We start from the raw sequence: 24,494 nt of genomic DNA, 5'->3' as shown, positions 1-24,494 counted from the left end.
AGAGACTCTGACATTATAGTTGTAAAATGCAGAATTGGTACCTTGCCCAAGACTATTTGGTTATTTAGTGTCTGAGCTGAGCTACCACAGGGCTATCAAAGTATGACTCTCACATGGTAGATTTGTAGGTGTCAAGGAACCCGACAGAGAGAATTTTAGATGAAGATCTTTTTGGTATTCCTCAAATCCTGCACCGTGAACAACCATCACTCTGCTTCCAAGGAGGGCACGCCCTGCTCTCAATCTTAGAGTATTTTCAGTTATATTTTCAGTCACTGAAGATGTGAGAAATTCTGCTTCTCTTCTCCCAGCAATAACAGCCTTCTTCAAACTATTGCCCCTGGAATTTTCAAAAGTCCTGAAAATATTTCTGGAAAATAACATTTCCCCTTTCACCGTCCATCCCTTGCACTCCTGCAGGGCCCCTAGTGCTCCCTCAGATATGGGCTGGTGGGAGCAGATCTTCTAATGCAGATGCTGATTTAGAGAGGCAGCTTCTCTCCATCCATCTATTCTAACTGCATTCAAACATTTTCAATATGTGGGCTCCTTGATAGCTTCCACTGTATGGAAAACAAAATGGAGGGAAATGATTATTGGCACAAAAGGAGGAAGCCGTAAATCTTCAAATCAGATAGAGGACAGATTGGAACAATATGGGTGCTCCAAGGTTGCCATGATAGTGTACTTAATAACTCTTCTTGGGCAAAAAGGCAATCTGCTTTCAATCAATCTCGCTTTTTCTGAGCAAAAATACCAATTATGTTGAAGGAAGATTTCTTTTTTCTTCCTTTTTGATAGAGACTGCTCTCCACCTCAGAAATCATGCTGTAGCTTAAAGATATATATTTTCAATTGTCTGGAATGGTATTGGACAGCTAGCACCAAATTAGAAAAGTCAATCCTTTTTTTCTCCCCTCTCCTGCCAACATTTGTCTACTTCTTAAGAGAGGTGAAAGCTAATTAAAGGCTTAAGGGATAATATTGATTGCATTGGAATATATTTTATATGTACCCAGCACATTTTCAACAAAGAGAACCCTGTCTCTTTTCTAAGGCTGAATAAATCAGCTGGCTGAATCTTTGATTCCAGGGTAAGAGGGAGGACTCATCTCCTTCCCCTCTGCTTCCCACACATCTGTCCTGGAGATGAATGAGCTCAGAAGAGGAAAAGGGAATGCTGGCAGATGCTCATTCAGTTCTTTGCGTACAGGATAGGAAGGATGAATGTTCTGGCATTTCCCTGGACCTATCATTGATTTGAGTCTAGCTCTGAATGATAACCAGTCTTATGCTGGTATAGAACGTTGAGCTTTGCAATGCCTGGTGCAGGAGGCTGGATGGGTAGTAATAACCTCTCAGCTCCCTCTTCAATTGAATGGGGATAAGTAGCTTGCCCAGAATCACACACATCCTTGGTGGCAGAGCAGGGAATGAAACCTGGCTTACTTTCGGGAAGAGTTCCAATCACATATCTGTCCCGCAGAGGTGCCCATACATTGGATTCATGCTGGCCTTGTTCTCAGTGACGGAAGTTTGTAAGCAGAAAGCATTAGAATCGCCCCCAAACAGCCCCACTGTCATTTGTGGAGAGGTCAGATATCAGGAGGGAGATACTGTATCTCAACCACTTTCTGAACATACTTGGCAAGTTCAAAATCAGAAGTCGTATTCAGAACGTGCATATTCACTTGCAGCCTGTTTTGTCCATATAAATGCACGTTCGCCACAAGAAACAGTTTAAGATATGACCTGATGAAAATGTATATAGTCCAGTTGTTCAACTTAACATTGTGTATTCTGACATACTGTGTGTTTCAGAAGGGAGTTAGTCATACGGGTTTGGGGGCATAAAATTTGGATCAGTGGCCAAGGGACCTCCCTTAACCTAGCAGGTACTGGCTTGAGAACAAAGTGATTATATTAAAACGTCTCTTCTGAGGGAGCCCGTTGACATTCCACGCCCCCCCCCCTCCAAGGGCCTCCACTTGCCCGATCGCTAAGTGCAGCACCGTAACAATAACACTCCATAATGGTGATATTATTAACTGCATCGTGCATATTATTGATTTACTCTTTGTTCTGCATCATTATCCTTTCACCAATGAGTTTACTGCATTATTCTCACATACTTAGTCAAGCACCAAATTACACCGAAAAGGGCAGGCTCTTGTAATGGCGTCTAATGGAACATCGCATAAGCAATCATCGCCGCCTTCTCTTAGGAGCCGCCTCCAGCCAATGAGCTTTTCTGCCTTATTGGAATGTGCACAGAGCAATTATGAAGTGCAAGGGGCCTGGCCATTCTAAATTTCCCCACAAAATTACCGTGCTTCATGTTCACCACCTGCCCATGCCTCAGAGCCCAGCCAGGGAGTCAGCCTCTGTCACTGCCAGCCTGAGGGGCACAGGGATCTGGGCTGAGCCTTTTGCTACAGTCTCTTTACTAGAAGCCAGCAGGTTTTATCTCCACGGTCAGTCACGGGCCTAACTCTTGCACCAAAGAGCTTCCTCCTGGCTAAGCATCATAGGTAACAAGTATAAGTGGCCATAGTATAGCCCAGTGTCAAAGTCAGATTGGTCCAGGAGCCCAAAGATGTTGGGCAGACTGTTCTTCCTTCCAGGAGCCCTGGAAGATGGGCTCATCTCCTCAGGGGGAGTTACCATCTCCAGAAACAGAAGTCCAAACCACCCCGAAACAAAGGCAGACAATTCCATCTTCCTCATCCCTTCCTAGCTTTTCTCCCCATCCTGAGGTAAATTCCTTTGTTTCTCATGGAAATCCCAGGCACCCTAAGGAAGCAGCTGTCTGGGGATACACAGCCTGCCTGCGGCACGATCTCAGATTCCATAGGTGTCCCATCCCCATTTAGCGCTGAGTAATGCTCACTTACTGTAAAGCATTACATGCCCCCGTTGTCGGAGGAGTTATGGCGGAAAAGTGCAAAATTTCCTTTTTACTGCTTACGGCCAGCAGAGCCCATAATGTGTCAAGCCGCACATTAGCAACCCTGATAAAAGTCCGCTTTCTTACACACAAAATCATCATTTCAACAAGATTTGTTATCTCATTACCTGATAAGCTCTATGTCATAAACCAAGACTCATTCGGTAAATCTCCCGGGAGGACGCTTTGTGGGCAGAAAGGGAGAGATATGAATCTGCAAGGGACTTGATAATGCAGCGTTTAAGCGCAAGCATAATGTCACTTACCGTTAAATGCGTAAAACCACTTGGCCGAACGGCTGGGCTTTTAATAGGATTTTGTGCAGCATCAGGTGAGAAGCCATATGCTCTTCTGTCAGGGAGTCTCTGGGCACCTTCCAGCCCCGCTGCTTTGCCTCGCTGCCCTCTGGGGTGGGGGCTGGGCTTTACTGAGCCTCCCTGGGGGACACGAATGCGTCCCCGCAGCTGCGCGCTTCCTCTGTCCGGCCGCGGGTGGGTGCCGGGGGCGTCGCTGGGCTGGCCTCATCTAACTGGCCTCTCCCATCCAGGCACATTGTGGTCTGTGGACACATCACGCTGGAGAGCGTTTCCAACTTCCTGAAGGACTTTCTGCACAAGGACCGGGATGATGTCAACGTGGAGATTGTCTTTCTTCACAAGTAAGAGGCCCCTGCTGTTTCTAGCCCCTCCACCCAACCAGGCACCTCGAGGGGGACTCCTCAAGTGTCTGTAGGAGGGGTGATGTGAGGGCGGCACTCGGGGGGCAGGGCAGAGGTGAATCAGCCACGATCCCTGCTGGGCTCATTGGAGAGAGGACCTTCTGGGACCGATGGAAAGGAAGCAACGCACTCGTTCAGCGAATAAGAGGAGTATCTGTCTCTGTGGAAGCGATTCTGGCAAATAACGGTGGGGTTCATTATGGGTCAAACACGTCATTACTGTCCCCTCAGCTGTCTGGATCTGTGCGATCCAGGTGTGTCCACGGTGTCTGGTGTGGATGATTAGCTGTATGGTGTAGATTCTTTATGAGTGCAGGACTGACATAGTGACCAAGCAAGACAGAGACATAAGAGGAAGCAGGGTACAGGGTAATAGCAACAGTAACAACAACAGCTGTCGTTCCTAGGAACCTTCAGTGTAGGACACAGTGCTGGTCACCACGGCCTCTCCTGAAATCAACAGAGGGAGTAAGAGTACATGCTTGACTCAGAGTACAATCTGAATCCTGACTCAACCAAGTACTGAACAAGTTAACCTTCCTGGGCCTCAGTTTCCACATCCATAAGATGGGGAGATCACAATGGTTTCTTGGGCTATTTTGAGAATGAAAAGAAGTAATCCATTCCAAGTATACAGAGCAGAATCAGGCACACAGTAAGTGCTCAATAAATGTTAGCTGTTATCGTGAGAGAGAAAATACATTCGGCTACCCAATGTACTTAGGAGGTAGGTCTTATCAAGTTTGTTTTACAGGTGAGGAAAGCAAGTTCTTTGCCTGATCCCCTTTTAGGTAAAAGGTAGTTCACCACAGGGATGGAGAGTTGGGGGATACAGGCATGTTGACGTGGGTGGCACCCTCTTCTTCTTTTATGGAGATGGGGCTATCATGGGGGCCAGTCTTAGCCCCATGTTGCCAAAGGACAAAGCTCACATGTTGGTGTTGGCTCCATGTGGGGTTGAACACCCAGGACTCAGTCCTGCTCTGAGATCCCACTGAGGTTGACTTTCCTATAGCTATCCGGTGCATCTCCTTCCTTTCGGCATTTGTGAATATGAAACTGACCATGTTTCAGCACCAGCATTTTTCTTCTTAGCACTGACTTATCCAAGTTCTGAAAAGACCAGCCAGGCCATGGGCACAGGAGCAGAACCCACAGATCCAATTAACTGCTTAGCCACCGATGGCCAGCTGTGGGACCCATCCTCTGCTGAGCATTTGGAAGGTTCAAGACAAGTACAGTGTATAGGTTCTGCCCTCATCTTGGTTGGGCATTTCAAGATGAGCACATGGGCAACAACTGGAGCACAACATGGATCCTCTAGTAACGGACTGATGTCAGTTTAATCAAGTGGCAGAATCACACGGGGCATCTGTATCGGGGAGAGATCACCACTCCTTGTATTTCCAGGGCTGGCAGGCTTCCTGAAGGAGGACTGACTTGTCATGGATCTGGAAGACTGGTTGGATTTGCACAGGCAGCTGCTTTTCTCTCACCCACTGCTTTAGTCTGAATCAACAAGCCGGCTGTTACTGCTTCAATTGCTAGGATTCACCTTTGTGTCCCCAGCATCTATCAGTGTCAGCCTTGTCGTCCATGGCCCAGTTAATTAACCTCTCAAAGCTTTGGGTTAATAACATACCTTCCTGTAGAGTTGTTTTGAGGTTTAAATGAGTTAATACTTGTCAAGTGCTTAGGATGGTGCCTGCCACATTGTAAATGCTCAAGAACATTAGTGGTTATTATCATTACTGAGTACTACATAAGTGGTAGGCAAGGGTTGACTACCTCAGTCCTTGGCACCTAGTAGGTTCTAAGTGTCATCTCCCAGTGCCTAGTACAGTACCTAACAGAGAGTAGGTATTTTTCATCTCTGCAGAAATAATAAATGAATGAACAGGTCAACCAATGTTTTAATCCTTGCCCTGCAACGGGAAAGATGGCTGTGTAGCTCAGCACCAAGAATGATGAATAGTGTACACGTGCTGAATCAAGACCGATACTGAGAGTGGATTAGCTCTGTGTATGGCTGCTCAGAGGTGACGTTTTTTTGATCCAGGCCCTGGGGAGTGAAAAGTCCATGAGGTGGAGAAGCAGGGAAAAGGCTTTTGATGGAAGGAACAGCAGGAGGCTCTGCCAGGAAGACTTTTGGCTAAGCCCTGATGTCACAGCCTCAGTTTCTCCATTCATAAAATAGGGATTCCATTCGTCATGAAGTTGAAGACATTTTGCCCCATAGGCCTCAGACTCTGTAATGGTTATGAACCTGTTCATTTTAACGTTGTACTGGTTTTGGTTTTCAGTTGGGCTTCGGTTTTACTTCTCTTGTGTGTGAGCCTCTTATTTATGGCCAGAAAGGGGGCTGCTTTGAAGGTGAAAACCTTTTTCCCATGTCCCTCTCTGTGGAAATTGGAGGGAAGGAAGGTCATGGAGACTGAGTACCTGAGTCTGTTATATTAATGGCTGTTTTTTCTCTCCCTGCCCAGCATTTCCCCTAACCTGGAGCTTGAAGCTCTGTTCAAACGACATTTTACTCAGGTGGAATTTTACCAGGGTTCAGTCCTCAATCCACACGATCTTGCGAGAGTCAAGGTAAGAAGGAAGAAGTGACTTCTGCTTTTACTCCGTCTGGGGGGTGTGACTCTGTGGTGAAGGGACATGCGTCCCAGGGTGGCCAAGAGTCACCTCCATACCCCTAATGAGATAAATCAGATACTACCAACCTTGGTATCACCCTTGCACTGGTCCCAGGACTTTGTTCTGCTGGCACATGGTGGACCACCTGTAAGCATTCCACATGTGGACTTGTTGTACATAACATGCTAGACATCGCTGGTTGCCTCAATATCAGCACTGCTAAAGGAAGTAGACCAGTTGTATGGACTCAATATATAACATAACAATCAAGTAATTCCCATTTTGAATACTTAAATTGGACTCAGTGTAGCTCTGAAATCTGTTATTTACATCAGGAAGGAACATTAAGGATACACTATAAAATAAAGTTTACCCAAGCCCCTAACACATTTTGAGCTTCCTTTTTTTCCTCACCAAGGACTAAAGGTGCAAAACTAAACACTCAGGTATCTGATAGCACTTGGTAATGGGCTAATCTCTCTTTCTAGAACCTACTAAGTTAGAATCTTCTTATAAAGCACACCTAAGGCTTATAAGGGAAAGGGATACAGCAAAATGGCATCTGCTCCTTTACTCATTTCACATAGAGTTTGTAAGCACGTTCAATATTTGCACGTCAGTGGAGATAGATTAATATTTTGAATCCACTGACACCTAAATGCTTACTGTGGTCACCACATCATGCAGTAAATAATGTAATTGCCAAACATGAATAAGCCAAAAGGATTTGGGTAAATTCTTGACTTTATGAAAGAAAGAAAGCTAGAGACAATTTGTGACATACCATGGAGGAAACCATGGCCTCCCACCAAATGCAAGAATGGTCTGTTGTAAGTACAGCATCCCAAGTAGGACAGACCTGAGCCAGAATGGGAATTCTTATGCTTACCGAGTCCCGTTAATCTTAATATTATCCAGACCTGATCCAAGTTATGTCTAATGTGGAATCTTATGGGAACTTGGGGAAAATAGTTACTGTCTGTGGACCTGATTTAGATGCAAGCAATTCTTTGCACCACTCCTCATCCCCTCAAAGGAATAAGTCTCTGTTAGCACATGTTTAGATAAGTCAGTAGGTTGTATTTCGAGGTCATCTGTAACACATCATTTCATACACGTAGATTTGTTTTCTTTTGAATATCTGAATGCTAATTGAATACTAAACAGTACTGAGCTGTTATCTGAGTTAGGGCTCTCATTTCCTCTTATTCCACGGTGAAGATGTGAAAAAAAGGTTAGGTGAAGGACTTTGGAGTCTAAATTTCTGAATCCCCAATGACTCCGTTCACTCGGTAGCCTGAGAGAAGAGGTTTAGCCCACCTAACGCCATTTCCTGACTGGAAAAGTTAGGATGATGGTGCAGATGGTGGGGAAAGGAGGTGGAGAGGGGACCGAAAGGCTTAATTAATTGTTATCTCAAGAAATCCAGAAGGCTTACATGTAAAAGGCTATGCAGAATGAGAAGTGTAGTCACCAAGGTACACACTGTCCCCTCCAACAGCAACAAGATGAAATGTTTATACCATAACAAGAACTTGCAACCTACACTTTTGACAAAAACTATAATCTCTCAGAATTACTGTTTTTTTTTCTTTCCTTGCAAAGCACCAGGTTCCCCCAGAGCTGTCGACAGAGAGAGACTGCAACCAAGCATGGCTATTTATATGTTTGTGTTCTGTGATTTTCCTTTTGGTGTCTCAGATAGAGTCAGCAGATGCGTGCCTAATCCTTGCCAATAAGTACTGCGCAGACCCCGATGCTGAAGATGCCTCCAACATCATGAGGTAACCGTGGGGAGGCGGGAAGGCTCTGGGCTGGGTGCTCTGCGGCCACTCGCTATCCTGTTGGGTCCCCTGCAGAGCACTGTCTCTGTGGGACCTTCTTTCCTCATTAGCCACCCTACAACTAGCCATCTGCATAGGCCTAGGGCAGGGTGGGGAACTGAGGCTGTGGTGGGTGCAGAGGGCAATGACACAAGGCCTCATTAACTGAAAGCTCGTCCTTAAAAGATAGGAGCTCTGGAGCTCACAACCAGTCCTGGGGTGGAGGACTAGCAAAGGAAAGATAGATTTCATTGGGAGTAGGCCTGAGCTAAGGTACCACGTTCCCTGAGGGGTAGTGGGCCTGAGAGATCTGAACTGTAAATGATTTTGTTCCCGGGAGACAGTTTAGAATAGCTGGAGATGTTCTTGGTTGTCATAGTTACGGGACAGTGCTGCTCATGTCTGGTGGGTAGAGGCGGGGGTTACTGCTCAGCATCCTACAGTACACAGGACTGCCCCCCACAGCAGAGAATTAGCCGGCCCCAAGTGTCAATAGTGCCAAGGTTGAGGAGCCCCAGGTTAGAGCTTTCCAAGTGTGTCTATAGCACACATAGATGAGTATCTCCCACAAAGAGGGGTTTGTTAACCAATCAGCTTGTTTCAACCAGTTTCCCCAAATGAAATAGTTTTTTGTTTTTGTTTTAATTACTGTATTTATTTATTTTTGACTGCGTTGGGTCTTCATTGCTGCGCGTGGGCTTTCTCTAGTTGCGGCGAGCAGAGGCTACTCTTCATTGCGGCGCGTGGGCTTCTCATTGCGGTGACTTCTCTTGTTGGGGAGCATGGGCTCTAGGCGCGTGGGCTTCAGTAGTCGTGGCGCGCGGGCTCAGTAGTTGTGGCTCGCGGGCTCTAGAGCACAGGCTCAGTAGTTGTGGCGCACAGGCTCAGTTGCTCCGCGGCATGTGGGATCTTCCCAGACCAGGGCTCGAACCCATGTCCCCTGCCTTGGCAGGCGGATTCCCAACCACTGTGCCACCAGGGAAGTACCCTGAAATAGTTTTCTTCACTGAATGCCTCCTCAGTGCTTTGAATACTAATATGAATTTCTAAGATAATGTTCTATAGAGAGTTTCTCAAACCTATTTGACTACAGGCCCCCTCCCCCTACTTTTTTTTTTTAACAGAACATCTCCTGGCAGGGCTGGGGGAGGTGGCGGTCACTCTTTGGCAAACACTGCCCAGTGCCTTTCTCATAAACACGCAGGGCCCATCTAAGGCCACTCTCTGGCCAACTCCTGCTCCTTATTCTTTTCTCATTTCAGAAGAAAACTGTTCCATTTTTGTTCTTTCCATAGACCCATGTTCCAGACATCTTGGGACTATGAAATGACTAGAAAGTTAAGATATTCTGCTCCACATAGTTAAAACCCTTTTGGATTCTTGTCTCCTGCAGCATAAATTGCAGGAGGAGGGGGTAATAAAGAGAACCTTCTGGAGAGGAGATGAACCAAGAGAAAACATTTCACTCCCACTAGATTCCCAGGAAATCTTGCCTAATTGTGAACAGCCATCCTTTGGGTCTAGACCAAGATTCCCCTCTCCCTACAGCTTGGTTTACCGTGTCCTGGGAATTTACCTGAGACGGAGGGTAGGGAAGTTGCCTTTGCACCATTACGATGCTTGCATCTCCTTTGCTTTGCTCTTCCTCAGTGGCCCCAGGTGACACGAGCTTTCCCGTCAGTGAGGGGACAGAATTCCTCTGAAGCACAACCTCCGCTCAGCATCTGGTCCTTGCGTCTGGCAAGCGACATCTGGCACAGTGTTCTCTTTCTCCTCACTTTTCTCCAGCAGTATGCTTAGTGCAGTCGTCGTAAGAGAGTTGATGCATGAACTCTTGTAAGCACTGGGCTTGCCAGGCTGCAGGGAGATGGTGGAATGGGGACCTGCTTCCACACCTGAGCCTGTCCCCTAACTAGTCACAGCCCCAGCTGAGGGTGCATCAGCTGGCCCTTTCCTTGAACTAGGATTTGGATCCTTCACGTTTTTTTGTGTCATTTGAAGGGACAAAAATGTAGGTTTTCGGGAACATGATTTTCAAGATTTCAAATGGAAAACCAAAAGAAGATGAAGCTTAATGTTTTACCCCACAGAGAAATTTAGGGCTGGCACTGCCTTTTTTTTTTAAGTGAATAATTGAAATGATAATAGCTTTGAAGTGGGCATTTCTCTTAATCACAATATTTTACTTCAGCCCTGACTACAATAGGGTTAATATGAAGACATACAGGGTACCTGGGTGATTGGCATGATGCCAAGGCATAAAAATGACTGAAAAAAGGTAGTAGCAGAAATGTGATTCAGCCATTCATTAACGGAATCAGAACTAAGGCCCAGGGAGCAAAAGGAAATGGGAAGCTCAGGGTTAAAAGAAAGGGATCTGTCTTTCCCTTATTTGTATAATCCTCCTTTCCCCTTAGTTTAATGAGACCAATCTGCCCGTTTTGAAATTAAAATGTCAAAGATCCATTTGAAATGAGCTAATGCAGAAAACTGGCTGATGCTGTGAACTGAATTCCGAGGGCTGACAGAGGCTCAAAGTCCTTGACTTATAAGCATGGGCCAACAGGACACTTTTTCAAAAATAAAATGAAATCCTTCAAGTGCAAAAGCCCAAATGGGTGAATTTGTGCAGGGAGAGGCTTCTGCGCGATCCATTTCCTAAATTCACAAGTGGTAGCTTTTCAGACAAAGCTGCTCCCCAGCTACCTCCTCTCCATCTTTGCACGAAAAGGGATGAGGCATAGGGCACTTCCTGGTGCGACATTTGTGGGGTGGTCATGATCAATGCACTCGCATTTCCGATTAGGCTTAGGAGGTGGGCCTTTCTGTGGAATCGCAGTCTTTAGCCTTCCTTGTCACAGAAGGAAATGTACAATGTCATCTCTGACAGAGTGGGTAATGACAAAAACCATAACTTGCACGTGGAGAGAGCTTTTAATGATTTCAAAGCATTTTCACATCTGGTTTTTCATGTGCAGCTCATACCAAGCCTGTGAAATACATAAAGCAGGTACCGTTGCCCCCAGTGTCCAGATGAGGAAACAGTCGCAGAGAGTCCAGGGATTTCCTGAAGGTCGCTCAGTTTGTTAGTGTAACAGCTGGGACTGGAATGCAGGTGTTTCTGTTCCTCTGCTCCGGGCCCCTCCCCTTGCAGCACAACCCATGTTGTGGGGAGCGGGAGGGAGGGTTGGAGTAGTAGGGGCTGGCAGTAGTTAATACTAAGTGGGAACTGAGAGCAGTTTGGGGGAGTTTTCCACCAGCCCATGACCTCCCCAAGGCCTTGACGCTTATCTGTAACCAGCATCAAAGTCATTGTTTAGATGCTGTGAGCTATCACAGGCTGAGTCATGGACCCCATCCTAAGAGCCCTGCTCAGAAATCATTTTTGTGACAGTGGCCATGTGTGCGTGACAATTAGAATCATTTGTCAGGCTGCTTGTATGATTTGTCACGTTGTCTCATGTTGTTAACTTGGAGAATTGGCCTCAGAGCAAATCGTTTCTGGGCTCCTCCCTAGGGTATGTGAGATGGCAAACCTCTGTTGGCCCCATGAGTTGAGCTTGTTTTATTTAGATGCCTATGTGGGCAATAAGCCCCTGACCCCTGCTCCAGAACCCCCATGCCCGGTATACACATGCCATCACCAAGACACCATGGGGACCTCTCTCTTCTTTTATGCCTAGGACATGGTCGGTGGCCTTTCTGTGATTTCCTTTTCACACGACCACGGGGTATGGCAGTGGAAACACAGTGTAACTTGGCCCAGTGGCTGCACCCCCTCTGAAGGTCCGGGCTGCTGGCCCTACATTCACTCCATTTGGATGTAATCAAATTAATCTTCCCACCAGACTCCAAGGGTGAGGCACACCCTGGGCTCAGCTTTTGTTCTTTTCTTTTTCAGAGTCATCTCCATAAAGAACTACCACCCGAAGATAAGAATAATCACTCAGATGCTGCAGTATCATAACAAGGTAGGGCAGTGAGAGCCTGTCCCAGGCTCAGAGATGCACACGGGGGTCCAGGCTCTTCCCCCTTCCCAGACAGCCACACACGCATGTGCATTCATGCATGAGCACACACACTAATGCAATCCAAAGGCCTGGGTAAAGAGGCGTGGTGGGTAAAAACCTCCCTGGGACGTTTCTTCAGTCCAAACACCTCGTTTGCAGTTGGTCACTGGAGGGAAACTCCTTCACGTCTTGACTCATTTATTCAGGAATCATCTGTTGGTTCCCTAGGTTCAGAAATATTGATGTGTCCTTAGATCCCATTCCAACAACTTCGAATTCTTACGTACCGCACTCATTTCTTCCATCGGTATTTATTGAATACTACTATGTGGTCAACACTAGGCCTCACCCACACCCCCCAGCCCCGGTGGGCATAGTGAAGCCCTGTTCTGTGCCTTCAGGGATTTTGCAGTCAAGGTGTGGAGTGTCCCAGGCAAGTGAGAGCACTTTTCTATCTGAGACCAGGTGAACTTGGCGGGACAGACCACGCGCTGGGTGGAGAACGTGGAAAACCGCATCCTCAAATTCAAGATGAGAATTTGCACCGTTGAATTTAGGAAAATAGTTGGCTCTCCAGAGATTAAACATAAAGGAATTTTCCTAGTGTTACGGTTTACAGGGAGATCAGCAAGAAAACAAACGTGGGAGTCTGTGCTGCTTCCCTTGTGATTACTTCTCCGTAAACCAGAGTCCTGTCTCTCATTCAAAGGCAATGTTCCTTTGCTCGGCCATCAGGAGACTCCCAGGAAAACAGCTTTGGGGGAGGGAAGGTGGCACCTCTCTGTGTTTGATATGGAACCAGTTATGAGAGACCAGAGGCTGCTCAGTACCTGCCACCAGGTGTCCTGTCTGGACAGAATCACTCCCTGCTGGGTTGTGAGTGAGCGTGTGTCCCATCTTATGGGCCATATTCCCTACGAAATAGGCAGTCAGGTGACCCAGAGGGGACTCCCTTCTGCCAAATGCGCCGGTGCCATGCCATTATTTCTTAATTGCTGGCAAGCGCTGCCCCATTTCGCTGTGTGGAAGCCCATCGGAGGCGTCGTTGACTGTGGAGCCTGCTGTCGGTTTCTGGGCTGCCACTCGGGCTGCCGCCCACCGCCCACTGCTGCCCAGCCCTCCCAGGTGGCTCCAGTGCAGGCTGTGCCATGCTCCAGCCAGCGGGTTGGGTGGTGGGCGCCCAAGGTCACAGTGTCCTGTTTGTCTCTGGAAAACCCAGGACACTGAAGAGAGAAAGTGAGGGTATTGGTAACTCACCGGCATCAATCTGGAGAAGTTCTCTGGACAGCAGCCCCTGTAGGTGGAGGTGAATTTTAGGAGCAAGGCTGTGGCCGGTGACAGCTCCCGAGGCAAGGAACTCTCCCTCTTTCCTTTGTGATTTGAAATTTCATTTAGTGTGGGAGTGCTTTAAGCTGTTGTTTAGATTTGGGGCTGAATTTAGATTGAATAGGAAAATTAATGTTGTATGTTTAGAAAGGGATGTCAGTTCCTTTTTTTCTCCTTCCAATGAGTGCTAATGCAGCATCTTCAAGGAATTAAGGAGGATTTCAGCTCTGTGATTCTTGTCAAACTCAGAAGTAGTTCCATGGACCTAGGATCCAGATGGCACTGGTCAGTATTCACACGATCACAGCAAGCTGATCATAGCAAGCTGAACATCTTTCACAAACCTCTGCCTTATCATTATTCAAAAACAGTGATGAAGACATCAACCGACCCATGATTATTTGCTTAAAACGCATTTTGTTTAGAACCACCCCGATCTATTTGGGTTTCAGAGTTAGGAAAAGTCGCTTATGAGACTTTGTCCTTATAAGATGTGTGAGAGTGAAAGGGACATAGTGACTTTGTTACAGGGCTCTTTATCATTTCATTTTTCTCTTGCAGAGAAAGAACAGGAAGTCCACTGGTCATTATTTGTCATCTCATTCCTTGAGAACTGCAAATAGACATTCTTCACCTTGCTTTACAATTTTGCTGTTTTTTTTTTTTTTTTAACATTTTTATTGGAGTATAATTGCTTTACAATGGTGTGTTACTTTCTGCTTTATAACAAAGTGAATCAGTTATACATATACATATATGCCCATATCTCTTGCCTCTTGCATCTCCCTCACTGCCACCCTCCCTATCCCACCCTACTAGCTGGTCACAAAGCACCGAGCTGATCTCCCTGTGCTATGCGGCTGCTTCCCACTAGCTATCTGTTTTACATTTGGTAGTGTATATATGTCCATGCCACTCTCTCACTTTGTCCCAGCTTACCCTTCCCCTTCCTCGTGTCCTCAAGTCCATTCTCTAGTAGGTCTGTGTCTTTATTCCCGTCTTGCTCCTAGGTTCTTCATGACCTTTTTTTTTAGATTCCATATATATGTGTTAGCATATGGTATTTGTTTTTCTCTTTCTGACTTACTTACTTCACTCTGTATGACAGACTCTAGGTCCATCCACCTCACTACAAATAACTCAATTTCATTTCTTTTTATGGCTGAGTAATATTCCATTGTATATATGTGCCACATCTTCTTTATCCATTCATCTGTCGATGGACACTTAGGTTGCTTCCATGTCCTGGCTGTTGTAAATAGAGCTGCAATGAACATTGTGGTACATGACTGTTTTTGAATTACGGTCTTCTCAGGGTGTATGCCCAGTAGTGGGATTGCTGGGTCATATGGTAGTTCTATTTTTAGTTTTTAAAGGAACCTCCATACTGTTCTCCATAGTGGCTGTATCAATTTACATTCCCACCAACAGTGCAAGAGGATTCCCTTTTCTCCACACCCTCTCCAACATTTATTGTTTGCAGATTTTTTCATGATGGCCATTCTGACCGGTGTGAGATGATATTGCATTGTAGTTTTGATTTAATTTTGCTGTTTTTTAAGATCTTCCAGTCTACCCTTACGATATTATTTTTCTTCCTCTCTTGGCACTTTCTCTATACCCATGACTAGATGCCCAGAGATCTCCATCCATTAAAACTTGCTTTCAGGAAAGAACCTGGTACATGCATGTACACTTATATCACTGTCAGCATATTCCAAAGGATAGTTAATTCCATAACTGGATATCAGATTTAAAAGATAAAGAATTTCAATCCCCCGTGACCTAATGATGGTGCTATTCTAGGACCTAGAGGGATATAGGGAAGCTGTCTTCTTTCTCTCCATATAAAACTCCTTCTGAGTTTGTCATCATAATAATCTCAGACATTTGTGTCATATTTTATGGTTTTGAAAGAGCTTTGACATCCATTATTCCATTTAGTCCTCATTTGACCATCTGTGCATTTTAGTATCCCAGGGTGACTGCAGACCGTGGGTCTAAGCTCTGTCTCAGACAGAGCGTCTCTGGTGGGTACAACTCATGGTCACTTGGCAGCCAGTGAGCTAAGAGACAGAACTGCCAACTGCCACCTTCTCATTCAGTAGAGCCACAGGCTGTTGAGCCAAACTGTGGTTCCTCTGAGTAGGACTTATAGAAGGATGGAGGTTCTCCAAAGTGGATCTGCTTACCCCCATTAGAATTCAGGGAGAGAAACACTCAGCCTCACCATCTCCCAGCATGGAAAGGAGACAGCACAGGGCATTGTCTGATTTGAGTGCAGATGGCTTAAAACTCTTGAAGGAAAGAATGCTTTGGGACATCTTGGAAAAGTTCACTCTTGATGACTTAGCTGTTAGTGGACTTCTAAAATGTTCCCAGCAGACTCTACAGAAAGAGGTTTTTGTCTCTGACCTGAAGCCAAGTCCCAGTGGCCAAATGGAGATGCAAGTTCTTTGAGCTTTCTCACTGTAAACCCTTACACTTGAGCAGAAGTGTTGAAGTGTTTTCTCTGAGATGACCTTCTTTCTTCCTCATTGCAGCTTCCCTAAATTTGCATGTGTAGTGAGAGGTGGTACTGGGGCTGGAATTCATCTCTCGTGGTTTCCGGGACAGCCTGTTTTCACATTCCTTTCACCTCAAACAGAGGGAAGCCCCAGTCCTGTTCGTCCTGCCTTAGCAAGGCTGGTTCTCCAGATGAGAGAGGATTTGCCCCTAGACTGCTATGTAGTAACGCTGGCATCTTCCACTGGACACTGGACCCAAAGTTCCCTCAAATGAAAAAGGACAGAGTTGCCAGAAACGAACAAGTTGAGTTCCTGGGTCAGTCACCCGTCTTTGTTTGGTGCACACAGACCTTCCAGCCTTTGGCATGTCCCTTGTGGCTCCCTGCCCCACGATTGGAAAAGATACAGTGGCCAAAAGAGGAGGCTGAGAAATGAAACGAACTTGACTTTTCTGTGTAATAACATGTAAAATATGTCTAAGGAACTCAATACCAGATGGGTACATGAGGGACCCAAGACATAAAATCCTGGACTTCATACCCTGGATGGCATGTGGGGATGCGAGAAACCATCTTAAAAAGATTCGTTTGTTTGTTTATTTGAAGTTGCCATGAAGGTTACATAGTGTCTGTCTGGGGCTTGGACCACCCAAATCTCCTTTCACACTTGATGATTTACTTGTTCATGACTTAGATTTAATTTCTCCTCATTCTTCTCAGATGACGTCCATGCAAATGAGTATGTCTCCACTTAGCCTGATGTATTCCCTACGACGCCAGGGAAGTAAAGGGGGAAAGTGCCCTTCTTAAGCCAGTGATGGGTAGGGAGAGAAATGGGATAAAGAGCAGGGCTAATTGCTGGAATTGAGTCTATGATGTGGGAAGGCCTCTGATACTCAGCTTGACAGAAATTCCCATCTGCTACTGCCCACACATGGGACTATTTTAACAGCTCTCATCAGGGAGAATCTTCCAGGAGTAAACACTGCCGGGTTAGGATTCACAAGATTGTTACAGAACAGGATTTTGCAAGAGGGAATTTCACAAGAGTGGTATTTCTGAAAGCCAAGCACGGAGCCATTGGACTTGGTCTTGGCTCCAGAGGGGAGTCTTCCATCTCCTCCTAGCAGCACACCTGTCGTATATTGTCCTGCATATACACCTCCTTGCTGCTCCTTGTGTTTGCTGATATGTGGAGAGGAACAGTAATTTCAGGGTCACAGAGTCTTGGCATTAGCAGGAGGAGCCTCGAAGGGCTCTGATTCAGCCTCCCGTGCAAAGCAACAGTCTACCTACTGAGACTTGGAGAAACGCGCACTGAGTTTTAGGGAAAAAGACCTTGCATTTCTGGAGGCAGCTTTCTCCATTTTTTAGACAAATTACATCCTTAGAGATTTCCTTTATAAAACAAGCTTAAAAAGTGCTTTCTTGTAATATACACCAGTCATTCCTAATTCTGGCACTTGGAACAAAGCAAGACAGGTCTAATCTCTCCTCATCACAGCAGCACCTGAGGTGTTCCCAGGTGACTATCCTGTCTCCCTGGAGGAGTGGCCCTTCTTCAGACCAAATGCTGCTGGCTCTCTTAACTGTTCCTCCAAAGATGTTTTCTAGAACCCACGTCTCCTCTTATGCTTGTCATATTTCTCTGGGAGTTATTCAGTTATCAATTTCCCTTTTAAAATCTGACTGTCACAACTAGATCAAGTGCCAGGGAGCTAGCCTGACCAGTTCACAACAGAAGGAAACCTTTGTATTTCCCATGATCTGAAGACCATTTCTAACAAGCTAGTGCTGGTTTTTTTCTGTAATCTGTCACGAGATTGACTTCTTTTGGGGAGTTTTGGTTACCCACACAAAAGGGTTTTTTTTTTTCTTGTTTTTTTTTTTCCTGTCCCCTCATGTCTGCTGCCAAGTAAGGGCTTCACATTTTGGATTTAAACAATTGATTCTTTTCTTTTAACCTAAATGCTGTATTTGATATTAAGTTCTTTTAAATCTTTTCTGGTTGATTTTTGCCCATTTTTCCAACTCTGGAGAACTTTCGAACCTTGATTCTTTCATCCACTGTATCATCTCTGACTCTCTGCTTCCTGCCACTTAAAAATAATTGGATGAACATGCCTCTGGATCCTCATCGCAGGGTCTGACCTCACTGTTGAATAGGATCAGTCCATCTGCAAGAGATTGTAACACATCTCCACTGTGACGTGCCGGATGATTTAGGGCAGTGCTTCTTGAAATGTGGTTCCTAGCTCAGCAGCTCGGCGTCACCTCGGAACTTGTGAGAAATGCAAATTCTCCAGGCTTACCCTCCCCGCAAAGAATCGAGGCCCAACAATTTGCGTTAGTATAAACCCTTCAGGTGATTCTGATGCCCACTCAAGCTTGGGAGCCATGGAGCAGGAGTTCTGGGAAGGCAGACAAAAAACGACATCTAAAATACCCAGGCGTCTGGCAGCCTTAAGGTTTTTTGAGGAGCCAATTTAGAGCAACCTAGCCAGACATCCTAGTAGCACGGGCTGACGTGTCTGTCACAAGAGGAAGTTCCCTCTGGACTCTATTTGGCTTGATGACAAACCCAAGGGGAGGACTTGGGCTTGGTAGGTACAGAAGCAATGTTCCAGAGAGACTGAAGCCTGATGAACAGAAGAGGTGAATAAAAAGCAGGAAACACCAGACCCAGGCAAGGGAAAGGGAGGCTGAGTCTGGGTGACCCTGAGCTGTTGGGCAGTGCTGCATTTCCCAGAGGAGATTTTAACCAATTGAACATTTAACGAAGAAAGGTCTCATACCTGTTTTTGTTTCCGCAGGCCCATCTGCTAAACATCCCAAGCTGGAATTGGAAAGAGGGGGATGATGCAATCTGCCTCGCAGAGCTGAAGCTGGGGTTCATCGCCCAGAGCTGCCTGGCTCAAGGCCTCTCCACCATGCTTGCCAACCTCTTCTCCATGAGGTCATTCATAAAGGTAACGTCTCGTCCTATTAGAGCACATTAGCCCCGGATTCAATTTGTCGTGGGGTTGAGTAGAGAGCACAGCTTAAACTCAAAACAGATCGGCGGGCTTTAACCACTTTGGTTAAGGAGAAGTTCCTTGTTACAGATTTGGGCACGAGGCCAGCTTCTTTCAAAATTATGTTTTTATTTTTATTTAGCACATCCACGGCCATTAAATGATTGTTCAAAGCACAATCCTCTCTTTTTTTTAGATAAACCACATGTTTATCTATCAACAAAGTCTCCACTGTTAAAACAAAACTATGATTTATATACATTCCATATGGCACCAGAGCGCCTAAAGAAAAGAATTATCCTTTTGCTCTTTTACATCAAGTGGCTGGTGGACCTCTCACTGTGCAGAGAAATGCAGACCATGTGTTTGTGCCGAAGCCCAAACCCTAACAACATAATTCATTTATTTATTTCTGCACAATCAAGGAGGCCAGTGGGGCTGACATGCCATGGTTGTTTGAATGGAGAGTCAAAGGAGGAACTAACTGAGTCGTGGGCAGCGGGGCCCTTTACACCGTGAGACAGGCAGCCTGGATGTGCTCATCCCCCGGTCAGCGATTCACCCCACAGGGCTGGCTGCTCAGCCCCTCCAAAGTGGCCCCTGCCCACTGGACCAACTCAGACAAAGAAGGACCCAACTCTGTCCTCATAGGCCAGGCCAGGAGTGTTTCCAGGACATCAGGTTGAGGGTCCAGGACCCTACTAAGAGGGCTTTTGGAGCTCTTAGTGATGACACCAGTCCTTTTCCTTGGATTGCTCAGCCTAGACAGTCAAGGTAGCAAACCGGTGCAGTAAATCCTGTCTCGTTTGGGCCTCCCTGATTTGGCGTTGGTGGCCATTAGCTCAGGATCTGGCCTTATAGTCCCCTCTCTGTTATTCATTTATTTACATTCCCCTTCCTGAATTACTAGTGGTTGAGGTGGGAAATGAGTGGGTCACCGGGAGATCCTGCAGAGGGGCCAGAAACTCTGAAATCGAAGGTGTGAGATCTCCAGCCTTTTGCTGCCATTGTTGCTGTGTCCACCACCGGCAGTAAGTTATTCGGTGAGGTTGAGGAAATGGCCCTGGTTGCAGTGAGAGGGATGCGTGGGAAGGATGAAGATGCAGGTGATGAACTAACTCCATGTCAGGGCTCACCCTTGGCATCCATAAGCTGTGTGACTTAGAACAGGATTTCTTTCTAGGTCCTCACCCTCTGTACCCACCTCATTTACATTATTTAGCCAATTTATAGTTAACATTGCTCTACGTAAAAGAACAAATTGTTTTGGAGTCCGTTCAATCACTTTAGCAATGGATGCCTTGATTAAAAAATTCTTTACTTACTATATGCCCAAAGACCTCGACTCCGCAGAACTCCTGGCTCAGACCCAGCTCACAAATAAGGACATGGCTTTCCTTTAAATGGCTTCTTTAATCCAGGCTGGCTGTCCCCTGCCTGGATACAGCTGAATGTAGGCAAAAGGAGGCGGCAGGAAGGTCTTTGTGGCTGGACTTAGAGACAAGCCCAAAAACCAGAGGCAGCCTGGTGTCTCCTAGGGCTCTTAATGTTCAACACAAGGAGCCCAGACCAGGATAAAGGACTGTCACCAAGAGAGCTCCTCTGGCTCGTCCAGCCAAGCTCCGGGGGTTTCTTCCAGCAGGGGATTACCCACAGGACCAGCACATGTCTGAGGACTTGGGCTGTGCTTCCTGGTGTTGATGAACATGGCCTTGGCAGGGCCCCACCACACATGGGGCACTTGACATGCGTATGTTTTGATTTTGTGGTGCCTGCCTGGAAACTAGAGCTGCCTGTCAAGAAAATTAATAAAATGGATGTGACGCTGATTCTTCAGTGTTATTACCAGCAGGGAGAAAGAACCTCTGTCCAACTTTCCTCAAGACCCTGAAGGGCCTCACCTCTGCAGCCAAGGACGTCCCCTCCAGCCCAGCTAATCCCACTGCCAAGTTCCTGTTTAGGAGGGCCTGTGGGAGAGGCCCAGCCAGGCCCTGGTGTAACTCAAAACACATTTCCCTCCCAGGGTTATGTTACCATGTTATTTCTGTCCGGGACCAACTCCTCCATGTTTGGAGGTGGCTCTCTGAATATGGCCTTTTGACATTCAGGTGATCTTTGTGTTGGAATTTGCTAAGGCACATGACCTGGAAATAACAAGGCTTCCCTTCATATTTTTTTTTTTTCATTTGAGATAGAGACAGTTGAAAGCACGTGCTCCCCATTCTGTCATGTCCTCTTTGTGCTCTCCAAATCCCAGACCCTTGTCTCTTGTAGGTCGTAATAAACCCCATAATGATGCTCTCCTTGGCATGTTTTATATATTAGCTCCCATTCCAGGGATCACAAAGCCTTTACTTATTTTTATTTAGGGGTGTTGAATGGAAAAGGGCATCTATACATGGATAACTCTTTGCAGAAATGGCTTCCTTCCCCACTGTCCCCTACAATGTGTCCTACAGCAGGGAATTCATCAGCACTTCCCTGGGGACAGGCAGGCCTGTTTGGATGGAAAGAGGTGGGATGAGGCTTTGGCAGCATCTGGTCCCTTGAGAACGCTTAGTATTTCTGGAAGCCAGAGGTGGAGTGTGAGGTCATCTTCTCCCTGGCCCTGGGCAGGTATGATACCTGTTCTTTACTCCTAGAGAATACATGGTACTCTGCCCCTGCTGAAAGAAGAAAGAACAAGACTGAAACAGGGATGATATATCACAGTGACTGTCCACCAGCATGAGACCAAAAAGCCAAGACTGACAGTGAGGGTGATAAGGTTCTATGAAAGAGAGAGGGACTACTGATACACGGAAGCTACCAGAGAGACCCAGCCCTGAGGTACCAGGAAATACGCGGGAGCACCTGTTTATCCTTTCAGCATGGTCACTTATGCCCCAGGGCGCCAAGCCATTGCCCCTGAAAGCCTAGCTCTGAATTGATCTAAACTTTTTGGGAATCTATTTATAATTTTAGCCCACATCTTTGGGGGTAATGATTTCCTTAAGTTTCCTTAAGAATTCCTAATTACTATTAAAGACTTGTTTCTGGCTATTTGTCCTTTGCTCCACTTAACCTTCAAGACATGACCTGTGCAGGTTCTGGTGTTCTGGGGGTTTGTTTAACAAATCCATGCTAACCTTACAGCCAGTACCTTTATGAAAGAGGCTCAGGCTGGCCACTCAGGGGTCCTGTGGCCCAGCAGCTTGTTGCTCATGAAACAGGTGAAGCATTTTGTCCAGCAGCACCCAGCTCTCACCCTTGGATGCCTTGAAGGAGTGCAGGCAAATGCCCTGATTCCTGTGACTTGTCAACATCTACGTTATCAACCAGGCCCAGAACATCCTGTTCATTGACCGATATCTGATCTCCTACCACCCGCCTGTCAGGTTCAAGTGAGAATCTTCCTAATGTCTTCTGGAAAGACCAAGACAGGAACTTATTTAGCCTATCAGCCATTGCCTCATCCATGAATAAGTGGCCACATGTATCTCTCCTTGGCATCCTCACTTGCATGTAATTTAAGATCCACTGATTTAAAAAAAAATTTTTTTTTGGTTTTAGAGTTTTACCATGTAATATTTAACTTTGTCTTCAACATATCTGGTTTCAAGCTGGGGCTTGACCTCCCGTCTTTGCGAATTGTGCTGTTATTTTTACTAGGATTAGCTGTCCTTGGACATGCTAAATTATGTGTGTGGGTATTATGTGTTTTAGAGGGTGATTAACTCTTAAAATTTCTTTTCAATCCACGCTGAGTCTTCAAATTTAGCACATTTATTCAGTAAATTGTTCTCAGGATTGCCGATTTTAACTCTGCTAATCCACCATTGTAAAAACACACACACACACACACACACGCACGCACGCACGCACGCACACACACACACACACACACACACACACACACCCCTAGAACATGGTATGCACTCCACTCCATAATTATTTCTTGTTTGAATAAATCGATTATGATATAGGAGGAAGTACATGATGCACTTCTTGTGTTCTTTCCCTATTTTCCAAGATTTGGAATTTATGGGTGAAATTTACTTAATATTGATCATAGCACAGTCCCCTCCATCACATTTTCTATTTCTGAATGAGGAAGCACTAGGGAAACCAGGCCCGTCTTATTCAGATTGTATCTTGGTTGAGGTGGACTTTGCTGGACCTGGAAACCATTTGCTCAGTATTGCTGTTACCATATTGCGATAAACTGTCAGCAATCCAGAGTCCTGGCACTAATTGTAGCCAAGGGAATTGTTTTTAGTCCCTTTATTTTGGGTTATGTTTATGTGCATATGTGTGTTTGTATATATGGGTGTATAAAAACATTATGGTTTAGGAGCTGGAAATAGAAATCAAGAATCTTTAATAATAGGTAGAATATACTGGGTTCTAACTTAGTGCCAAGCCCTATGCTAAGTACTGTATAGGCATCATCTCATTTAATTCTCACAATGACCCCCCCCCCCAAACCTGGCATTATTATTATCACCTCTTTATTATAGTGGCAGGCACTGTGGGTTAAGGGAAGTTCAGCAACTTGTGTGAGGATATAAAGCTTGGAATTGACAAACTCACATGTTAAACTAGGTACACTGGTTCCAAGTATGTCTTTGAGTATACCTTCATAACTTTCTGTAGCTTATTTTACGGGAAATATTGATTCAGTAGAGATTCCCCAGGCACCTACCATATTGCAAGCAGTGTGCTAATCACTGTCATCCTTATGGCTAGGAGGCACTCATAAGTTTCAGGAAGCTTCTGTTCTGACGGGGATGTATGGGCACATGTTTGCACAGCCCCATCCTGTGGGTTTTGTTGGCCTTTCTCTCTGGCCAGCTCTATAACAGCAGAGGTCACTGCATCAAGACAGGTGAGGAATTAGCCTAGGCTGGGATGAGTTAAGGTGGGAAAATGAACTGGGCTGTCAAGAAGGAAATGACATTACACTCTGCTTTATTCAGGGGGTGAAGCTAATTGGCTTAAGTAGGTGCTTCTGGGGGATAACAAGTGATTCTTATTGGCTAATGGGTTCATCTAGATGAGGGAAGCATGTTAGAAGCAGGGATCAACCCTGTGTGGAGTGCAAGAGTGGTGGGTGACAGGATCTCTGAAATGGGGCCAGGGCTCCAACTGATAAGGCTGGGATCTAGGTGGCTTTCTGCTCCAGGAGGAAATGCTAATGGTGCCAGAGTAGAGGGTTTGCCTGGCTAAGTAAACCCACGTGGTGTAAGTTAGATAGTGAGATGCAAACTGTTGCTTATTCCATACCGAAGGGCAATGTGATCACCCTGATCACAAATGTTATCATGAAAGTGGGCTTCTACAGACATTCCTTGTCAGTGGAGAGCTGCTCCCACTACAGGTATGTTCACTTCCTCAGTAATCTCGTTTATTCTCGGGAGTCCTAGATATATAGATGACTCCCAGATTTATATATCTATCCAGAACCCGATCCCAGTATCATTTATTTAATTGCTACCCAACATCTTTATTTGAATGTTTCATCTCCTCTGAGA

The 24,494-nt window shown here is 45.8% G+C and overlaps 1 protein-coding gene and 1 long non-coding RNA gene across 17 annotated transcripts in view; one reads left to right on the top strand and one right to left on the bottom strand.

Moving 5' to 3' along the window:
- The window catches only part of KCNMA1 (potassium calcium-activated channel subfamily M alpha 1), a 775,994-nt gene that overhangs the window by 558,359 nt on the left and 193,141 nt on the right, over window positions 1–24,494 (top strand). For all 16 annotated transcript variants that reach the window (XR_014249397.1, XM_082408745.1, XM_082408748.1 and 13 more), the window contains 5 exons: window positions 3,495–3,605; window positions 6,152–6,257; window positions 8,004–8,086; window positions 12,027–12,096; window positions 18,781–18,936. Coding sequence is in view for 15 of the 16 variants with exons in the window: in XM_082408745.1 (XP_082264871.1) it covers window positions 3,495–3,605; window positions 6,152–6,257; window positions 8,004–8,086; window positions 12,027–12,096; window positions 18,781–18,936 (526 nt within the window). In the remaining variant the exon portion in view is untranslated. The remainder of the gene's footprint in view (window positions 1–3,494; window positions 3,606–6,151; window positions 6,258–8,003; window positions 8,087–12,026; window positions 12,097–18,780; window positions 18,937–24,494) is intronic.
- Window positions 1–24,494, bottom strand: part of LOC309604608 — a 555,802-nt gene that overhangs the window by 451,231 nt on the left and 80,077 nt on the right. The gene's annotated exons all lie outside the window — the stretch shown is intronic.

This window comes from Balaenoptera borealis, assembly GCF_965194805.1.
Source record: "Balaenoptera borealis genome assembly, chromosome: 10".
NCBI classification, from domain to species: Eukaryota; Metazoa; Chordata; class Mammalia; order Artiodactyla; family Balaenopteridae; genus Balaenoptera; species Balaenoptera borealis.
Note: the sequence above shows the minus strand (reverse complement) of the source record. Positions and strands in the feature narration are given on the sequence as shown.